This window comes from Chiloscyllium punctatum, chromosome 27, assembly GCF_047496795.1.
Source record: "Chiloscyllium punctatum isolate Juve2018m chromosome 27, sChiPun1.3, whole genome shotgun sequence".
In the NCBI taxonomy this organism is placed as follows: Eukaryota; Metazoa; Chordata; class Chondrichthyes; order Orectolobiformes; family Hemiscylliidae; genus Chiloscyllium; species Chiloscyllium punctatum.
In genome coordinates, this window is record NC_092765.1 from 44,649,605 (window position 1) to 44,664,473 (window position 14,869).

Below are 14,869 nucleotides of genomic sequence, written 5' to 3' on the forward strand. Positions count from 1 at the left end.
CCAGCCTTTCTAGTCTCTCCTTAATGTTTTTGGGGTCTACCTATTCCAAATATGGTTCAAGAAGGCAGCTCACTACCACCTTCTGAACAGGCAAATAAGGTTGGGCAATTACTGTGCCTGGCCAATAACGATACATTAAAATTTCTTTATGCCCCACTATGAATGAGAATTGAGACAAAGCAGACCCAATAACGGAAATTCACAACAATTGACGCTGGCACAGAAATTTAATTAAAAATTGAACACAATGCTTCGAACCTCAGCAAGACTACAGTTTGAGGGGGGGGCAGAACAGAGTTAATACAGAATGATATTTGAGAGAAGAAACCATGGTAACGAATGGAACACAAATAATTGGAGAAATACAAATCGATTAAATTCTGGACAAGAATGGATTTTAACAATTTTAAGTGATAAGGCAGTTCAGCAAAATTTTACAAAAATAGTGCAACCATTATACTCCTCCCAATGTGTTCCCCTCCCCTCAAATCCACTTACTTCTACATGTATAAAAAAATTCAATAGTTATTGCAGTCAAGAGCACATGCCACTTATTTTCAACTTTTTAATACACGTTAAAAAGATACAAATTAAAGAGATCAAGCAAGATGCGGTGAGAGGAATAGGGGAGGCTAGGCATGGAGAAGAAGTGAGATATGTGATTGTCAATATAAAATGTATTTTAATGTTTATCCAATATCTTTTTTTTAACATTAATCCCAAGATCTAAAGCAATAAGCAATGTAACATTTGAATTCAGACAATGCAAAGAAATTCACAATAATAAAACTCAAAGAATTTACAATCCTGTTTTGATATTTGCACTCCTATCCCTTTCCCTGTTTGCAATTGACTAATCTCCCAGTCATGCTACTGACAGCTTTTACAGAGACATCATTCAACAGAATGGTTCACATGGCAGGTGAAAGAATTAAGGCCAGTAGAGAAGGAGTATAACTTTAATGTTCTGGCTTTAGATTGGGGCTCTTGTGCTTTCTAGGACTGCGTTTTAAGAAGATTATTTGAGAGTCAAGTGACAACATATAAAGAAGGGCATCTGCCAAAGGTAGATGGGGTCAACTGAACTGCAAAACTCCAAAGGGTAAAAACCACTGCAGTTTTTGTCTATATAGGAGGCTTGCTTTGTCCACATGCACAGTAACAAAATTCCAATTTGTCGAAATTAAGTAAAGGCATTACTGTTGCAAATGTTTCCTGTTATTCAAGACTGTACTCACTTTGATACTCACTTTTTGCCACATGAATGAGCAAGCAAGGATAAATGATACTGATACATGTTTCATGGAATTATTTTACATTCCATCTCTTTGAGTCTTTTATTTTGCCAAAGTTTGAAGGGCAATCTGAGGCCAAATGAACTCTCCAGTAATGCGAACCTCATTTTTCTATTCCTTGTCTAGCCTCTCCTCTCATGCAATTGTCTTTGCCAACAGTGGCCTATAAGAGGGGAAAACAGTGGAGGTTTGATGCAGATTTTAAAATTTGGTACAAATAGTGTATACACCGCCTTTTGTTTCCTTCTCGATTGGTAATTCCCCTCTCCACCCATCAAGCTCTTCCCTCCATCAACTTGGTAAAGGTCAAGCCTGTTCTCACCCGAATGCAAACACATTTGCTTTAGAGTGTAGGTTTCAAGACTGTGATCAAGAGCAAAAATGCAGACTGATTCGCTGCTCAGTCTAACGACCTGGCACCAAAACATGGTGAGACCAACCAACTCAACTGTGATCCAGGAGCTCTATCACTGAATATATTTCCCGAACCATCAGAGACTTCTAACCTTTGAAAAGATCTTAGTCTGGTCCATTGGAGAGATTGGAAAGGGGTAGGGAGAGGGGGATTTAAAGTCGTTAACGTGGACTGTTCTTTGCTTGAAAATTTAGGACAGATTAATGGGAAGTACCATCTTTCCCTCCACTCAACAAATAAACACAATAAGAGGCCCAAGCTGCATTGCCAGTTGCGTTTTTTTTTAGAAAACAACTTAAAAACAAAAATACCGAAACAATTGCTGCCATCAATCACATCCGTGAAAAAGCACAAGCCAAGCGTCGCAACCAAATATGTAGATGGGCAGATCCCAAAAGGAACTAGGGGCAAGAAATTATTAAGGATCCTGGAAACTTGTTCAGCTCTAAAGCCAGCTTCAAAATGTGAAAGCATCTTAAAATCCAGGTTGTTAAAAGAAGCATGCGGAAACATCCGGGGCTCAGTTTTGGGGGAGAGGATCCTTCTGCTGTACGGGGTGAGACTTAGAGTACTCTCATTTCTTGGTCAGTTCCACATTTTCGGAGCAGTTTCCTATTTCAAGCTGAATCAGGTTGCAGTGTAATTATCAGGGAGTACTCAAGTCGCACCATCATACATGTTCATAATTTAGTTTTCAAAATATTTTGGGGGGGGGGGGGGGGGGGGGTTGCCAGGTGAGGGGAATTGCACTCCTAGGACGACCTGTAGCTTTTCGGTGTCAGCTAATGGGATGTCTTACAAGACAGGTACAACACCTGGGGGCGTATACATATTTGTAAGTCGCATTAAAGACAGGTGTTTTTGGTCCTTTCAATCCCAAAGGGTTCTTTGCCTTTACCCCCACCACAACAAATAACCTACTACGTTGTAAACCCTATGGAGATCTGGACAAAGAAATCTCTCTCAGTCTGATCCTAGTGACCAGACTCTATGCTCAAATTGATGCAGAGACGCCAGAGGAAGGCCCAGTCCCTTTTGGCACTACTGTTCCATAGTGCCCAGCTTTTTCTCTTCCTGGGTTGCAATGCTGCCAACTTGTCCGTCCTCCTCCTCTTCCTCCTCCTCCTCTTCTACGCCTTCCTGCCCGCTGCCTTGATATTTGTCATGTGTCCACTTGGGGCTGGTATTGGACTTTTTATATAGGAAGCGACCCCTTCCTCGCTGGAAGGTGCCACGGCCCCTTTTATTTGCCCAGTAGTTGTCCCCGTCTCCCTCACGATCATCGTGCTGCAGAGAAACAGAAGGAAAGAAACAACATTACATTAAAACGTATGGTCCAGTCCAGTCAGATATCTACTCCACAAACTGATCTTCTGAACAGTTCAAAGTAAACCTTTAGAAGTACCACAGGACTGGTGTGGGGAATTATAGTCTGTGCAATCTCCTCTCTCCAGGGTCACCACAATGACCCATTGTGTGTCAGAGGATGGGGATTCAATCTGGGTCTAAGGTTAGCATGACAGCAATTAGGGGTCAACCTTGGTTGCCTTGGTAGAGATTCTACCTCCAAGTTCAAACTTTTCAGGTTCAAGCCTGACTCCAGTGACTAGAACACTGACTGGCATCCAATGCATTTTTGCAGGAGATGCTATCATTTGGATAAGACATTAAATGGATGCCTTGACTACATCTACCCTCTAGGATGGATGTAAAGTTCTGTCTGGGAAGCCGATGCTCTGCTTCAGAAGCAGGTGTATGCTCTCCAGTGACCTGACCAATATCCATTCAACTAGCATCTACAAAAAAAAATTAGTCTTTATTGCAATGCTAGAGGTTTGATCTTGCTTTGTGCAAGTTGGTGACTAGATTTCCCACAGCACAACAGGAAGTACATTTCAATCTATTTCATTGCCTATAAAGCACTTTGAGAAGTCCTGAGTCAGCGAAAGCTGCTATAATAAATGAAACGCCTTAATTCCAGCAAAACATGTACCCAAAGGAAAGATGCCAACAATTGGTAGCTAATAAGATCTTCTAACAGAGGTATCTGGATAGTTTCCTGAATTGAAGTCTGCATTCACTCTCCATAAAAATAGTGAACGAAAACTACTGGAAATCAGCCATTCTCCCAAAGTAAAAGGCAGCAATTTTTTCTGGTGTCCATATTCACAAATTCCCAAAAGAAAAACTGCTGCCCCTTCAGTTCCAGATCAGGCAGGGTCACCTCAAATTCTGATGGAAAGACAATGGGCATTGAACATATCCCATTGCTTTCAGCTGGAGGACAACTAATTTCTCTCTCTCTCTCTCTCTCTCCCTCCCTACTTCCCCAAAATATGCATTCCTAAACATTCAGCATTGGACTGTTTCCTTCCTTTTTACAGGACAAACAAAAAATCAGTCGGGCCCCTTAAACCAATTTCAGCTTCCATATCCTATCTGGGCTGAGAGTCTAGTGCCTTTGGGTGAGATGTTGGTGCAAAGTCCAAGGAACAAATGAAAGCTCTCAATTCCCATAAAGCCCGCACTCCTCTTCCTCAAGATTTAGCATGACATTGAAGTCACAAATCAACAGGATTAAGAGGAGACCATTCTTTCCCCTCCAGCCTGTTTCAGCATTCAATTAAATCACTGACCAACTCTCCTTATCACCTTCGTTCTACTCCTTTACACGACCCTTGCCTACTAATCAGATTTTTGAAACTTCCAAATGATTTTCCTTCTACCTAGTCCCTCAGCCTCAACACCATCTTTGACGAGTTCCAGATTTCCATCATCCGGCATGTATAGAATTATTTCCTGACATCAACCTTTTAATGACCTAGCTTGAATTTTAAGGTGTGCTCCCCTTGCTCTTGAGGTATAATTGTATAATTAGAGCCAGGTCATACCGGGCTGAGGTCAAGAATCACCTTCATTAGAAAGACCAGGAGCCTGCCTGCTCTGCACAGCCTGACTGTTCACTGGATCAACTTGCTGAGCCATTAGGGAACTTGGCTGAGCCTGGTCTGGTTACAAAATAGCTCTTGGAAGCTCACTGACATTTCTTCCTCCAGCACAGATAAAACCACCTGAGCTCTGGATGCTTGTGGACACGTACCAGATAGTACTTTTTGCTTTTTGGTGTGTACTCGGGATCCCAGTCCTCTTCGCGGGGCCTCTTTTGGAAAGTTGGGTTACCGGGGTTACTGCTATTGCTGGGACCAGGAAACGCTCCCCTGCCATATCCTCTTCCTCTTATTCTGAACTGCTGCATTAGCATAAAAAGGAAGGTGTAATTGGGACAGGTATTCAACTTTAATGAGTTACATTTTCAGACCTTGATGCAAAATACAAATGAAGGAGAATGGAAAGTCTGCTTACTCAGCATGCCAAGGTGACAGCACAGGACACTCACTCCATGCTAACTTGGCAATACACCTCAAGCCAAAAACCTCCCACCCCACAAAACTGCTCCTTCACTGCCAGCAAGACATTCCCATACACCAAAATCTCAATTGTGATATTTTTAATGTGAAAAAGACAGAAGCACCAAGCTTTACCACCAGGCTTGGCCTTCCACTAGGAAAGAGAGAGAGAGATAGAGTCCAAGACTCAAATCAATAAATTCAGAATTAGCCAATCCTCTCCCTGAAGCTGCTCAGTGCCACTTCCAAACCTTGGAGACTGTAATTCTAACTGAGATCTCCACATTAGTTAGGAGCAAATGCTATACAAGCCGTAGGTTGGAGGTTTAAAGCTGTGAGGCGAGAGGGCAATTGACAAAAAATTCTGGATGGAAGCATCGTAATCTTGATACAGGAGATCCAAATAAAGCCTTGTAACTCAGGATCCATAGCGAGCCAAGGCTCAAGAAAAATGGTCTCTTCCAAGAATCACATGTTGCCATCCAGAAATGTCTGCCCAATTTGAAATCTGTCCCTGCTGCATTCTAAAACAGAAGGGACTATATAAAGCTCCACTTCTGAAAAACAAACACAAGCTATATTATGAACATAGTACAGTTCAGTAACCTTCAAAGTATTTCCAGTGCTGGGTTCAGTAACTTTTACCACCAAATGTAGCACCAAAACAATATCAATATAATCTGGACAAATCATCACAGATTCCTAGAACTAACAAGCTGCCCAACCTCATGTAATAAAACATCAACTGAAAATCAGGAAACAAAACATCTGAGGGATTGACAGCACAAAGCATCAGTTTTCACTTTCTGCTTACAAAGATTCCACGCGCTCTGCCTCGTGTTGGTGGGCCAGTGAACTCTCTCGTTCCAAGGCGAGCTTTGTTAAAGCCAGTTGAGGTCTCCTCCCGGCCCACTCCCTCTTCTTGCTCATCTTTTCCCTCGTGTGACGGAGATGAAGAGGAAGATGAAGTGGATGATGAGCTGGTTCTTGGTCTGGTTTTCTTGCGCTTTCTGTTCGAAAGAAAATTGCACAGAAATAAAAATGTCATTTTACAACACCTCCACATTCGCGTGACACCCTGGGCCTTCAAGTGGCAGCACATTAGTTTGAGACAGGTTGGCGCTAACTCAAATACCACATCCAAATCTGTTCATCCTCAAATGACCAAGTGTCAGCTGGCATGTTGCATAATTGCCAGGTTATATCCTCACTTCCTTTGGCATGTAAACAATGCTGTTTTGCCAACCAATTACCACTATCCCACAGACATGACTGAACCTCAAATCAGTGCTGAGAGGGGTGAACTGAACACTGGGTCAGAAAACAGGCTTGGACTGGCACAAGAGACAAACAGAGAACCTTGTGTACCTCTGTGTGGCAGTGAATCAGAAGGCTTCTGCCATCACTACAGCAATGTGGCAAGATCAGCAGTTACTCTGAAATCCAAGATGCCACGACAGCGTAACCACCTGGGACTCCGACCTCCCATGTTACCTTTAAAACATTTTCCTCTGGTCAAGAACAGGAAAACTCTTTAGGCTGTGAAACCCATTGCCATTGCTTCTTCACCGATCCTCCCACCATGAGATCTGAAATGGGGATACTGACTGACGACTGGACAGTATTCAGTGTCATTCGCAACTTGTGTGCAACAAGATCTGTAAACTTACAGGGTTCAAGCTGGTAAGTAGCAGGTAACATTTGCACTATAATACCAGGCAAGCACAATTGTCAACAACAGAAGTATCTTAAACATCTCTTATCATTCACAAAAACACAAGAACGAACAAACAGGATTACCATCATTGAATTCCTCCACCTTTCACACAATGAAGACCTAACATTCACCGGAAACTTAAATCGAAGCAAAATACTGTGGATACTGGAAATCTGAAACAGCGATGCTAGAGAAACTCAGCAGGTCTGGCATCATCTTTGGAGAGAGAGAAACTCAAGTCTGATATGACTTCTTTAGAATGAAGACTCCTCAAATAACCAAGTATCACCTGGCCAATCCTGAAGACAAAATATGAGAGACTCAAAAGGCTGACTGCTTTTCTCTCTCCATAGATGCTGCCACAGACTTGCTGAGTTTCTCCTACATTTTGTGTGCTTGTTGTACCAGAAATTTAACTAAACCAAAAACAAATATTATTGCTGCAAGAACAGGTCAGATTCTGGAAATTCTGCATCAAGGATTTCAGTAAGGCATTCAACAAGGCTCCCCATGGGAGATTGATTAGCAAGGTTAGATCTCACGGAATACAGGAAGTAGCCACCATTTGGATACAGAACCAGCTCAAAGGTAGATGACAGAGGGTGGTGCTAGAGGGTTGGTTTTCAGACTGGAGGCCTGTGACCAGTGGAGTGCCACAAGGATCAGTGCTGGGTCCTCTACTTTTTGTCATTTACATAAATGATTTGGATGTGAGCATAAGAAGTAAAGTTAGTCATTTTGCAGATGACACCAAAATTGGAGGTGTAGTGGACAGCGAAGAGGGTTACCTCAGATTACAACAGGATCTTGACCAGCTGGGCCAATGGGCTGAGAAGTGGCAGATGGTGTTAAATTCAGATAAATGTGAGGTGTTGCATTTTGGGAAAGCAAATCAGAGCAGGACTTATACACTTGATGGTAAGGTCCTAGGGAGTGTTGCTGAACAAAGAGACCTTCGAGCACAGGTTCATAGTTCCTTGAAAGTGGAGTCGCAGGTAGATAGGATAGTGAAGGCGGCGTTTGGTATGCTTTCCTTTATTGATCAGAGTATTGAGTCCAGGAGTTGGGAGGTCATGTTGTGGCTGTACAGGACATTGATTAGGCCACTGTCGGAATATTGTGTGCAATTCTGGTCTCCTTCCTATCAGAAAGATGTTGTGAAACTTGAAAGGGTTCAGAAAAGATTTACAAGGATGTTGCCAGGGTTGGAGGAGAGGCAGAACAGGCTGGGGCCTGTTTTCCCTGGAGCATCGGAGGCCGAGGGATGAGCTTACAGAGGTTTACAAAATTATGAGGGGCATAGATAGAATAAATAGACAAAGTCTTTTCCCAGGAGTTGGGGAGTCCAGAACTAGAGGGTTTAGGGTGAGAGAGGAAAGATATAAAAGAGACCTACGGGGCAACTTTTTCACACAGAGGGTGGTATGTGCATGGAATGAGCTGTCATAGGAAGTGGTGGAGGCTGGCACAATTGCAACATTTAAGAGGCATTTGGATGGGTATATGAATAGGAAGGGTTTGGAGGGATATGGGCTGGGTGCTGGCAGGTGGGACTCGATTAGGTTGGGATATCTGGTCGGCATGGATGGGTTGGACCAAAGGGTATATTTCTATGCTGTAAATCTCCATGATCCTAAGTAACTCACCGCCTGACTTTTCAAAGCTCATTCACCATCTACAAGACACGCATCGTGAGTGCTGCTCACTTGGCTGATGATGGCATCTCCAACATGCTAGCAGTTTATCATTCAGGACAAAGCAGTTTGCTTAATCTGCAGCATATACATCCACTCCCTTCTCCACCAGCACAGACTGTGCACCATCAATACTGCAGCACTTTTTGAATGCTTCCTTCAACAACAGATCAGAAATTGTACAAGGGAGGGTAACAAAATAGCGAGAGTGTAATCTGGTATTCTGCCTGGGCCCATAGTGACTATCTACCAGAAAGAAAACCCTAAGATAACCAGCAGAGGCAGACAGCCCAGCACGACAAAGGATACAGAACATTACCTGTGCTTTTTAGACTCCTTGTAAGCTTTGGGAATTTTTCCAGACTTTTCCTTTGACCGTTCACGTGAATGGCTGGAATCCCTTGAATCTTTGGAACTATCTTTTTTATGCTCTCCTTCCTTGCTTTTATATTTCCTTCGGTGCTCAATATCTAGGCGAAGGTCATCAGGTTCATCCTTTAATTTCCCTCCTCCCTGCTAGAAAGCATTGCGGATAAGAAACAAGAAAACAGACTTAAGATGAAGTCTGGCTGACGAGAGGCAGGAAAAGAACCCAAAGAGTCGCCTCAAAGACAGCAAAGTGGTTTCACATTTCCATGCTTTTGTAAAAAGATAATAGCATTTGTACAATCTACCTTTTTTCAGGGCTGTTGGAGTATACCTGAAATGCATGGGTGTGTGTGTGTGTATATACACACACATTATATACTACACACACACACAAACAAACAAACACAATAACTGGAACTGAGAAAATGCTTTTAGTGCTGCTGAAGGATATGTCTTCCACTTCTAAGTGATTCCTTTAACTTTTGAACTCAACCGGAAGAACAAGCTGATTTAACACTGGTCAGCATCCCTGTGGAATTCTCACATTACACACAGGCATCCCAACACAAATGTAACATTCCATTTTAAAGCATGTGGCTGAAATCAACGTCACTATTTACACACCATAATTATCCTTTCCTTCTTCTCCAACTCCTGTACTCAGCAGAACAATTTCTGAGGAGAAAAAAATAACTACCTGTCGATGACGCCAGGGCAGTTTGAACACCCACTGACGTGAAGGAACTAATACACGAGAACAAGATAGTCAGCCAAAGACTGAGCTTAGTGAACATGGCCAGATTAATCACATCCACCCTGCCTATGACATTCCTCCCACTAAATCGGAGAGTGGAAACATGTTCTCTTTTGCTCCAAAGTCAACTTTTCCCTTATGAGAAGGGGGTATCCCCTAGTTTGTGTCTGGGTTGTCATTTCCTCAGCTCATTACCACCTCCTGATTTTCCTGCTCCATAAATGGAATGTCTTCACCTCTCTCAATCTCTTGTTCTCACACCCCCAACTTGGATTCAGGTAGCCAGCTGAAGCAGTTTAATAGTTTAAAATCACTGCAGGGTTTTTCCAACATGTTCATTACACACATCAACCATTGTTGGGAAACAAGGACAGAAGCGAGACAAATTCACCACTTAAAAACAAGGAAGTGACTAGGAGACAAAATTAGCGATTTATGAGGGTAGTAAACAGGATTTGGGAGGGAGAAGGAAGGAAACAATTAAAGATAAAGAATATAATTTCTTCAGACAGTCACCGGTTGTTGGTTCAGGCTGCTGCCTTTTGCAATAGCAATGGGCTAAAGCACAAACTGCAGTTCGGTTACTTTGCACTTCAGCAAGGAGTGAAGTGGCAACGTTTAGGGATTAGACGGAAAAATCCTAGGCAGAACAGGATGCTTGTAGGCTAAGTGACCCCTACTTTATGGCAATACCCCATTCTTATGGTGAATGTCATACCTGGGCCCCAGAAAAAAAACTATACTGGTCACTACCATTTATGGTGGATGTTAGACCTAGGAATGGAACAGGCAGAATGCTTGCCTTCTCCCTGCAGCTTGTGTGAAATCAGTGATATGAATCACAAAATGTTAACATGCAGGTAAAACAAGCAATCAAGAACACAATTCAGCCTTTACTGCAAAGGGATTGAAGCGCAAGCCGAAGGAGGTCTTGCTGTAAGTGAACAAGGCTTCAGTTTCACCACACCTGCAGAACTATGGACAGCTTGTTTTTCCATACTTGCCTTGTAGGGTGGCAACAAAAGTTCATCAGATTGATTTGAGGGATGAGGAAATTAATTTACAAGGAGAAATGAGTACAATGGGCCTAGATTCCCTAGAGTTAAAGAGCATCTAAAATGCTAAGAGGGTGTGACAGAGTAGATAGTAAGGCTGTTTCCCTTTTTGGGAGAATCTAGGAGAACAGGACATAAGCTGATATTGAATGAAGGGGAAATTTCTCATTGAGAGGATTGAGGTTTTTAAATTATGCTTCACCATGGGTGAAGCATTCCTGGTAACCACAGCGAGTGACAAACGATCATGCTGGCCTTGGATAGAAAGAACCTGGGCACTTAGCATGGTGACCACATCCCATCAGGTTCAATTTGCTTTCTTTGTTTTAGCAGCTCATTGGATAACCCTTAAAAGTCAATCTCAGTTGGTGAGAACAGGCCAGCAATTTTTTCTCGCTCTAAAATGACGCAATTGGAAAGTTGCACACTGACCAGCACAACGCTACAACTGGATAGCAGCCAGCTTCTGGCAAAGTGTTAGAAGCAGCTGAGAGTCCAAATGCTTAAAACACAAGGCCTTGGCCCTCTAACAAAGACTCCCATTGTGAGAGTATAATAGCTTACATCCACTAAGGCAATGTTCTAACACAAATGACCAATGCAACTGTGTCTGTCAGAGAAGTTTCCAAACAAAGAATTAAGTGCAACACATCTGGAAAATTAGTTCTGGGCAGACTTAAGTTTGTAGGCTCCACCTAACACTGTATCCAGGCTAAATGTCATAACATTATTTTTAAAAAGCCTTATTTTTTCCGCTTCCCCTCCTGAAGATAATAGGGTTATTTCACGAGTGCTAACATGCTGTTACCTCACCAAAGGGGCATCAGTGTGTGCCTGAATTATATGAGCATTAACAGATTACTCAAATATATACAAGACACCAGATCAACCTTCAAAATGAAAAAGAATTACTCGTCAAATCATTGCCCCAGAACATTCCAAATTTTTCTGGAATGTTCTAGAATTGCAGCACTTGGAGTAGAAGAGGAGTAGTGGGGAAGAGTTAAGTAAATAGGAGGGAAGAATGAACAACTCATTTGTACACAGTAACTATAACATAGCAAAACAGCTCAAGTTGCTTAACAAGAGCATGTTCAATAAAAAGAAACATTTCTGACACTGACTGACATGAGGAGACATTAGGATAGGCAATCAAAACCTTGATTCATCAGGTAGGTTCTAAGGGGCATCCTGAAAGAGGTGCCGCGGGGTGGGGGGTGTGTGCACGCGTGTGTGTGCGCGCGTGTGTATGTGCGCGGTGGTGTTGCGGTGGGGGGGTGGGGTGGGGGGGGGAGGAGACACCAGTTCAGAAAACGAATTCAGGGATGAAGGTCAAAACACTTGAATGCAAGGGAGTCAATGGTGGAACAATTAAAATCACAAATATTAATTGGCCAGTATTTCAACAGGATTTTTCGGGGATGCAACAGAGAATACTGAAGTGAGGAGGAGGCTCTCGAAATGAAGGCACAATCAGTACAAGTCAGCAAGACAGGGGACAGTGAGTGAACAAGACATGGACAGCAGCATTGAAAATGCTGCAGATTATAATAGGGTCAGGGAAAGGCCAGAAGAAAATAGGAAAGAAGTGTAAATAAAATTTACTCTGCACATGTTATTTCATTGAGTCTCAAATTGAAGTTGCCATTAACTCTGAACACAGATCCAGATGGTGGTAATATAGTATGCAGTCAACACCAGAACTGTCAGGCATGCTTAACAGAGAGCAGGTGGATTAAATAGTTCAATGCCATATATTATCAGGTGACTAATGCCTACTGGCCTGATGAAATATAATTTTGATTGAGCATTACGCTCAGTTGAATCCAGGTGTATTTTTATTTTTAGTTCACCTAATGTCACAGACCTGAGTTGCCAATCTCCACATACAGCTGAGATAGGGTCCAACAGGTAGAACTGCTCAATTCATCAGTTCTTGACTTAAAACAATGGCTACGGCAGTACAGACATTTACCATTAGACGTCATTGACACATTCGATACCACAGAACTGATTTCAGAAGAGGGAAGGTGAAACTCCCAAACATTTTACACAAAGGGCACAAATAAACCTTCCCTCCAAGTATGGCAAGAGGAGAAGGACAGTTTCTAATCACTGCACTAACTCTCTTACTCAGATTCAATCCGCTATACGTTATTCGGAGATTTTGGTCTGCAAATTAGAAATGAATTCTTAGCTCCAACTGCAGGCTCTGGCACAAAATGAGGTTCAAAATCACTTTCAAAACAGATATGTGGTATCCAAGCAAACTGAGCAGAATATTTCAACTTCCTAATTTTAACACAACACCGCACCACCCCCCCCCCCCCCACCCCGTCAAAGACAACCTGTTAATACAAGTAAATATAAGTAACCTCACAGCACAAGAAATGACACACAGCATTCTTAAAAATGGCAACTATATTTAAAATTAATATTTTCCTCAGAAAAAATCCAAAATACTTACAGCTCAGTCAGAAAAGAAGTTTTCCTGCATCAGCCACTCGCATTTTTTTATATATGTTTGCATTTTCCTAAAGTTTTTTTTCCAAAAATGTCTCCCAGTGTCTCAAGCTCACCTCAACAGGCTCTGACAGCATCTGCCATACTTTTAAGCACGTCACAGAGGTGAGGATTAACTTAATAAATTAAACACTTTTGCAGCTCAGTTTTTTAGAACAATTGTTTTGGGGGCCTTAAAAGAAAAACACAAACTTATGATAGGAGAAACTCCAAACAAAAACAAAAGAGTCATTTGTCATTGTACAGACATTACCCAATATTCATGCAATAAAAGCACAAACACAGCATTAGTAAGTCCACAAGCAAGTTACCTTGTAGCTGCTCTCCTTCTGGTTCTTTATTTCATCACGGAGATGCATACGTTTCTTTAGAGCACTGGGTGAAATATCAATCCGCCTTAAAAATGGAAACGACCATCAGAACCAAGAACATTAAGGGTGCAGTGTCTTTAAAGGTCTGGTCTGAGGGGGACTGCATTAATTTTGAGGTCAACGAGATAAGAGCCGCTTCCAAAAAGAGTAGAACATTTTGCCACTTCGGTATTCAGCAGTGAGTTCTCCCATATCAGATGCAGCACAGCGAGATGCAGCGTAAAGCGCTCTTTATACAATGTACCTAAATTTCAAATCTCTGACGAGCTCTTGCTACCATCAGCATGGCATTTAGATATTCCACACGCATTGTCCTCTCAGCATTTGGGCAAGATCATCAAATTAGTTCCAATTAATACAGAGTTAGGGACATCTTTGCGCTGGAAGCTCATGTCCATTCGGAAGTGGATACAGACTGTCCAAAACCCACTTCACACTCAACCCTTGGAAGTCAACAGACAGAGAGAAACTTTAATCTCATCATTGTGGGTTGAATTCAAACCTAGTTCCAGGAATGAAAGGACAAACTGACTGTGCTACTCACTTTCCCATCTTGTTTTAAGTTAGCCAAAGCAAATTATAATACCTCGTCAATTAAACAATAATCCAGAAACTGTGTCTTTTAAGTAGTAAACAAAATGTTACCCATCTTCTACTTAAACTTTCCAAACTTGTACTGTGGGTAAAGCAGATAAACACGTTCTCTTAAACTACAAATACTCCTGTCTAACTAACCAGCAGATCCTGTGACCCTTCTCTGTGCCACCCCATAAGACAATCCAGTTGAAATTGGGAACGCAGCGAGAAAATGGTCGAATTTACAGCTTCGTGACCATGGCACTTTAAAACACATCATAGGCAATAAAGTACTTCTGAAATGGTTGCAATGCAAGGGAACACATCAGCCAATTTATGTGAAGCAAGCTCCCGTAAACAAATGTGATAAAACAGTTACGTCATTTTCATGATCTTGGTTGAGGGATCAACATTAAGACAGAAGCACATCTACGTTCTTCAAAATGTTCTTCGCGAAGAATTACAGGATCTTCCACAACCTGCTAAAGAGGGTAGGGGTCTCAGTGTAACGTCACATTTCAAAGCTGAGCCCTTGGAGTGTACAGAAGTCCCGAAGTACTGCAAACTTAAGATTTTGCGCTTAAATTATGGGACTGAACCGAAAGGCTCCTAACCTGGAGGCAAGAGTGCTACCCCCAAAGCCAAGTGCCAGCAGGTAAATCTGATACAAAATCAGAGCTCAGTAAAAAAAAA

General features: G+C 42.2%; 1 protein-coding gene across 9 annotated transcripts in view; it reads right to left on the reverse strand.

The window, feature by feature from the left end:
• Positions 1-208: 208 nt before the first annotated feature.
• Positions 209-14,869, reverse strand: part of thrap3a (thyroid hormone receptor associated protein 3a) — a 112,475-nt gene continuing 97,814 nt past the window's right edge. For 7 of the 9 annotated variants that reach the window (XM_072548586.1, XM_072548579.1, XM_072548583.1 and 4 more), the window contains 5 exons: positions 13,541-13,625; positions 8,848-9,044; positions 5,932-6,127; positions 4,811-4,960; positions 209-2,997 (listed from right to left, as the gene is read on the reverse strand). In XM_072548586.1, coding sequence (XP_072404687.1) covers positions 2,752-2,997; positions 4,811-4,960; positions 5,932-6,127; positions 8,848-9,044; positions 13,541-13,625 — 874 coding nt within the window. In that variant the 3' untranslated portion in view covers positions 209-2,751. The remainder of the gene's footprint in view (positions 2,998-4,810; positions 4,961-5,931; positions 6,128-8,847; positions 9,045-13,540; positions 13,626-14,869) is intronic. The other 2 variants (XM_072548585.1, XM_072548588.1) reach the window with 2 other exon arrangements.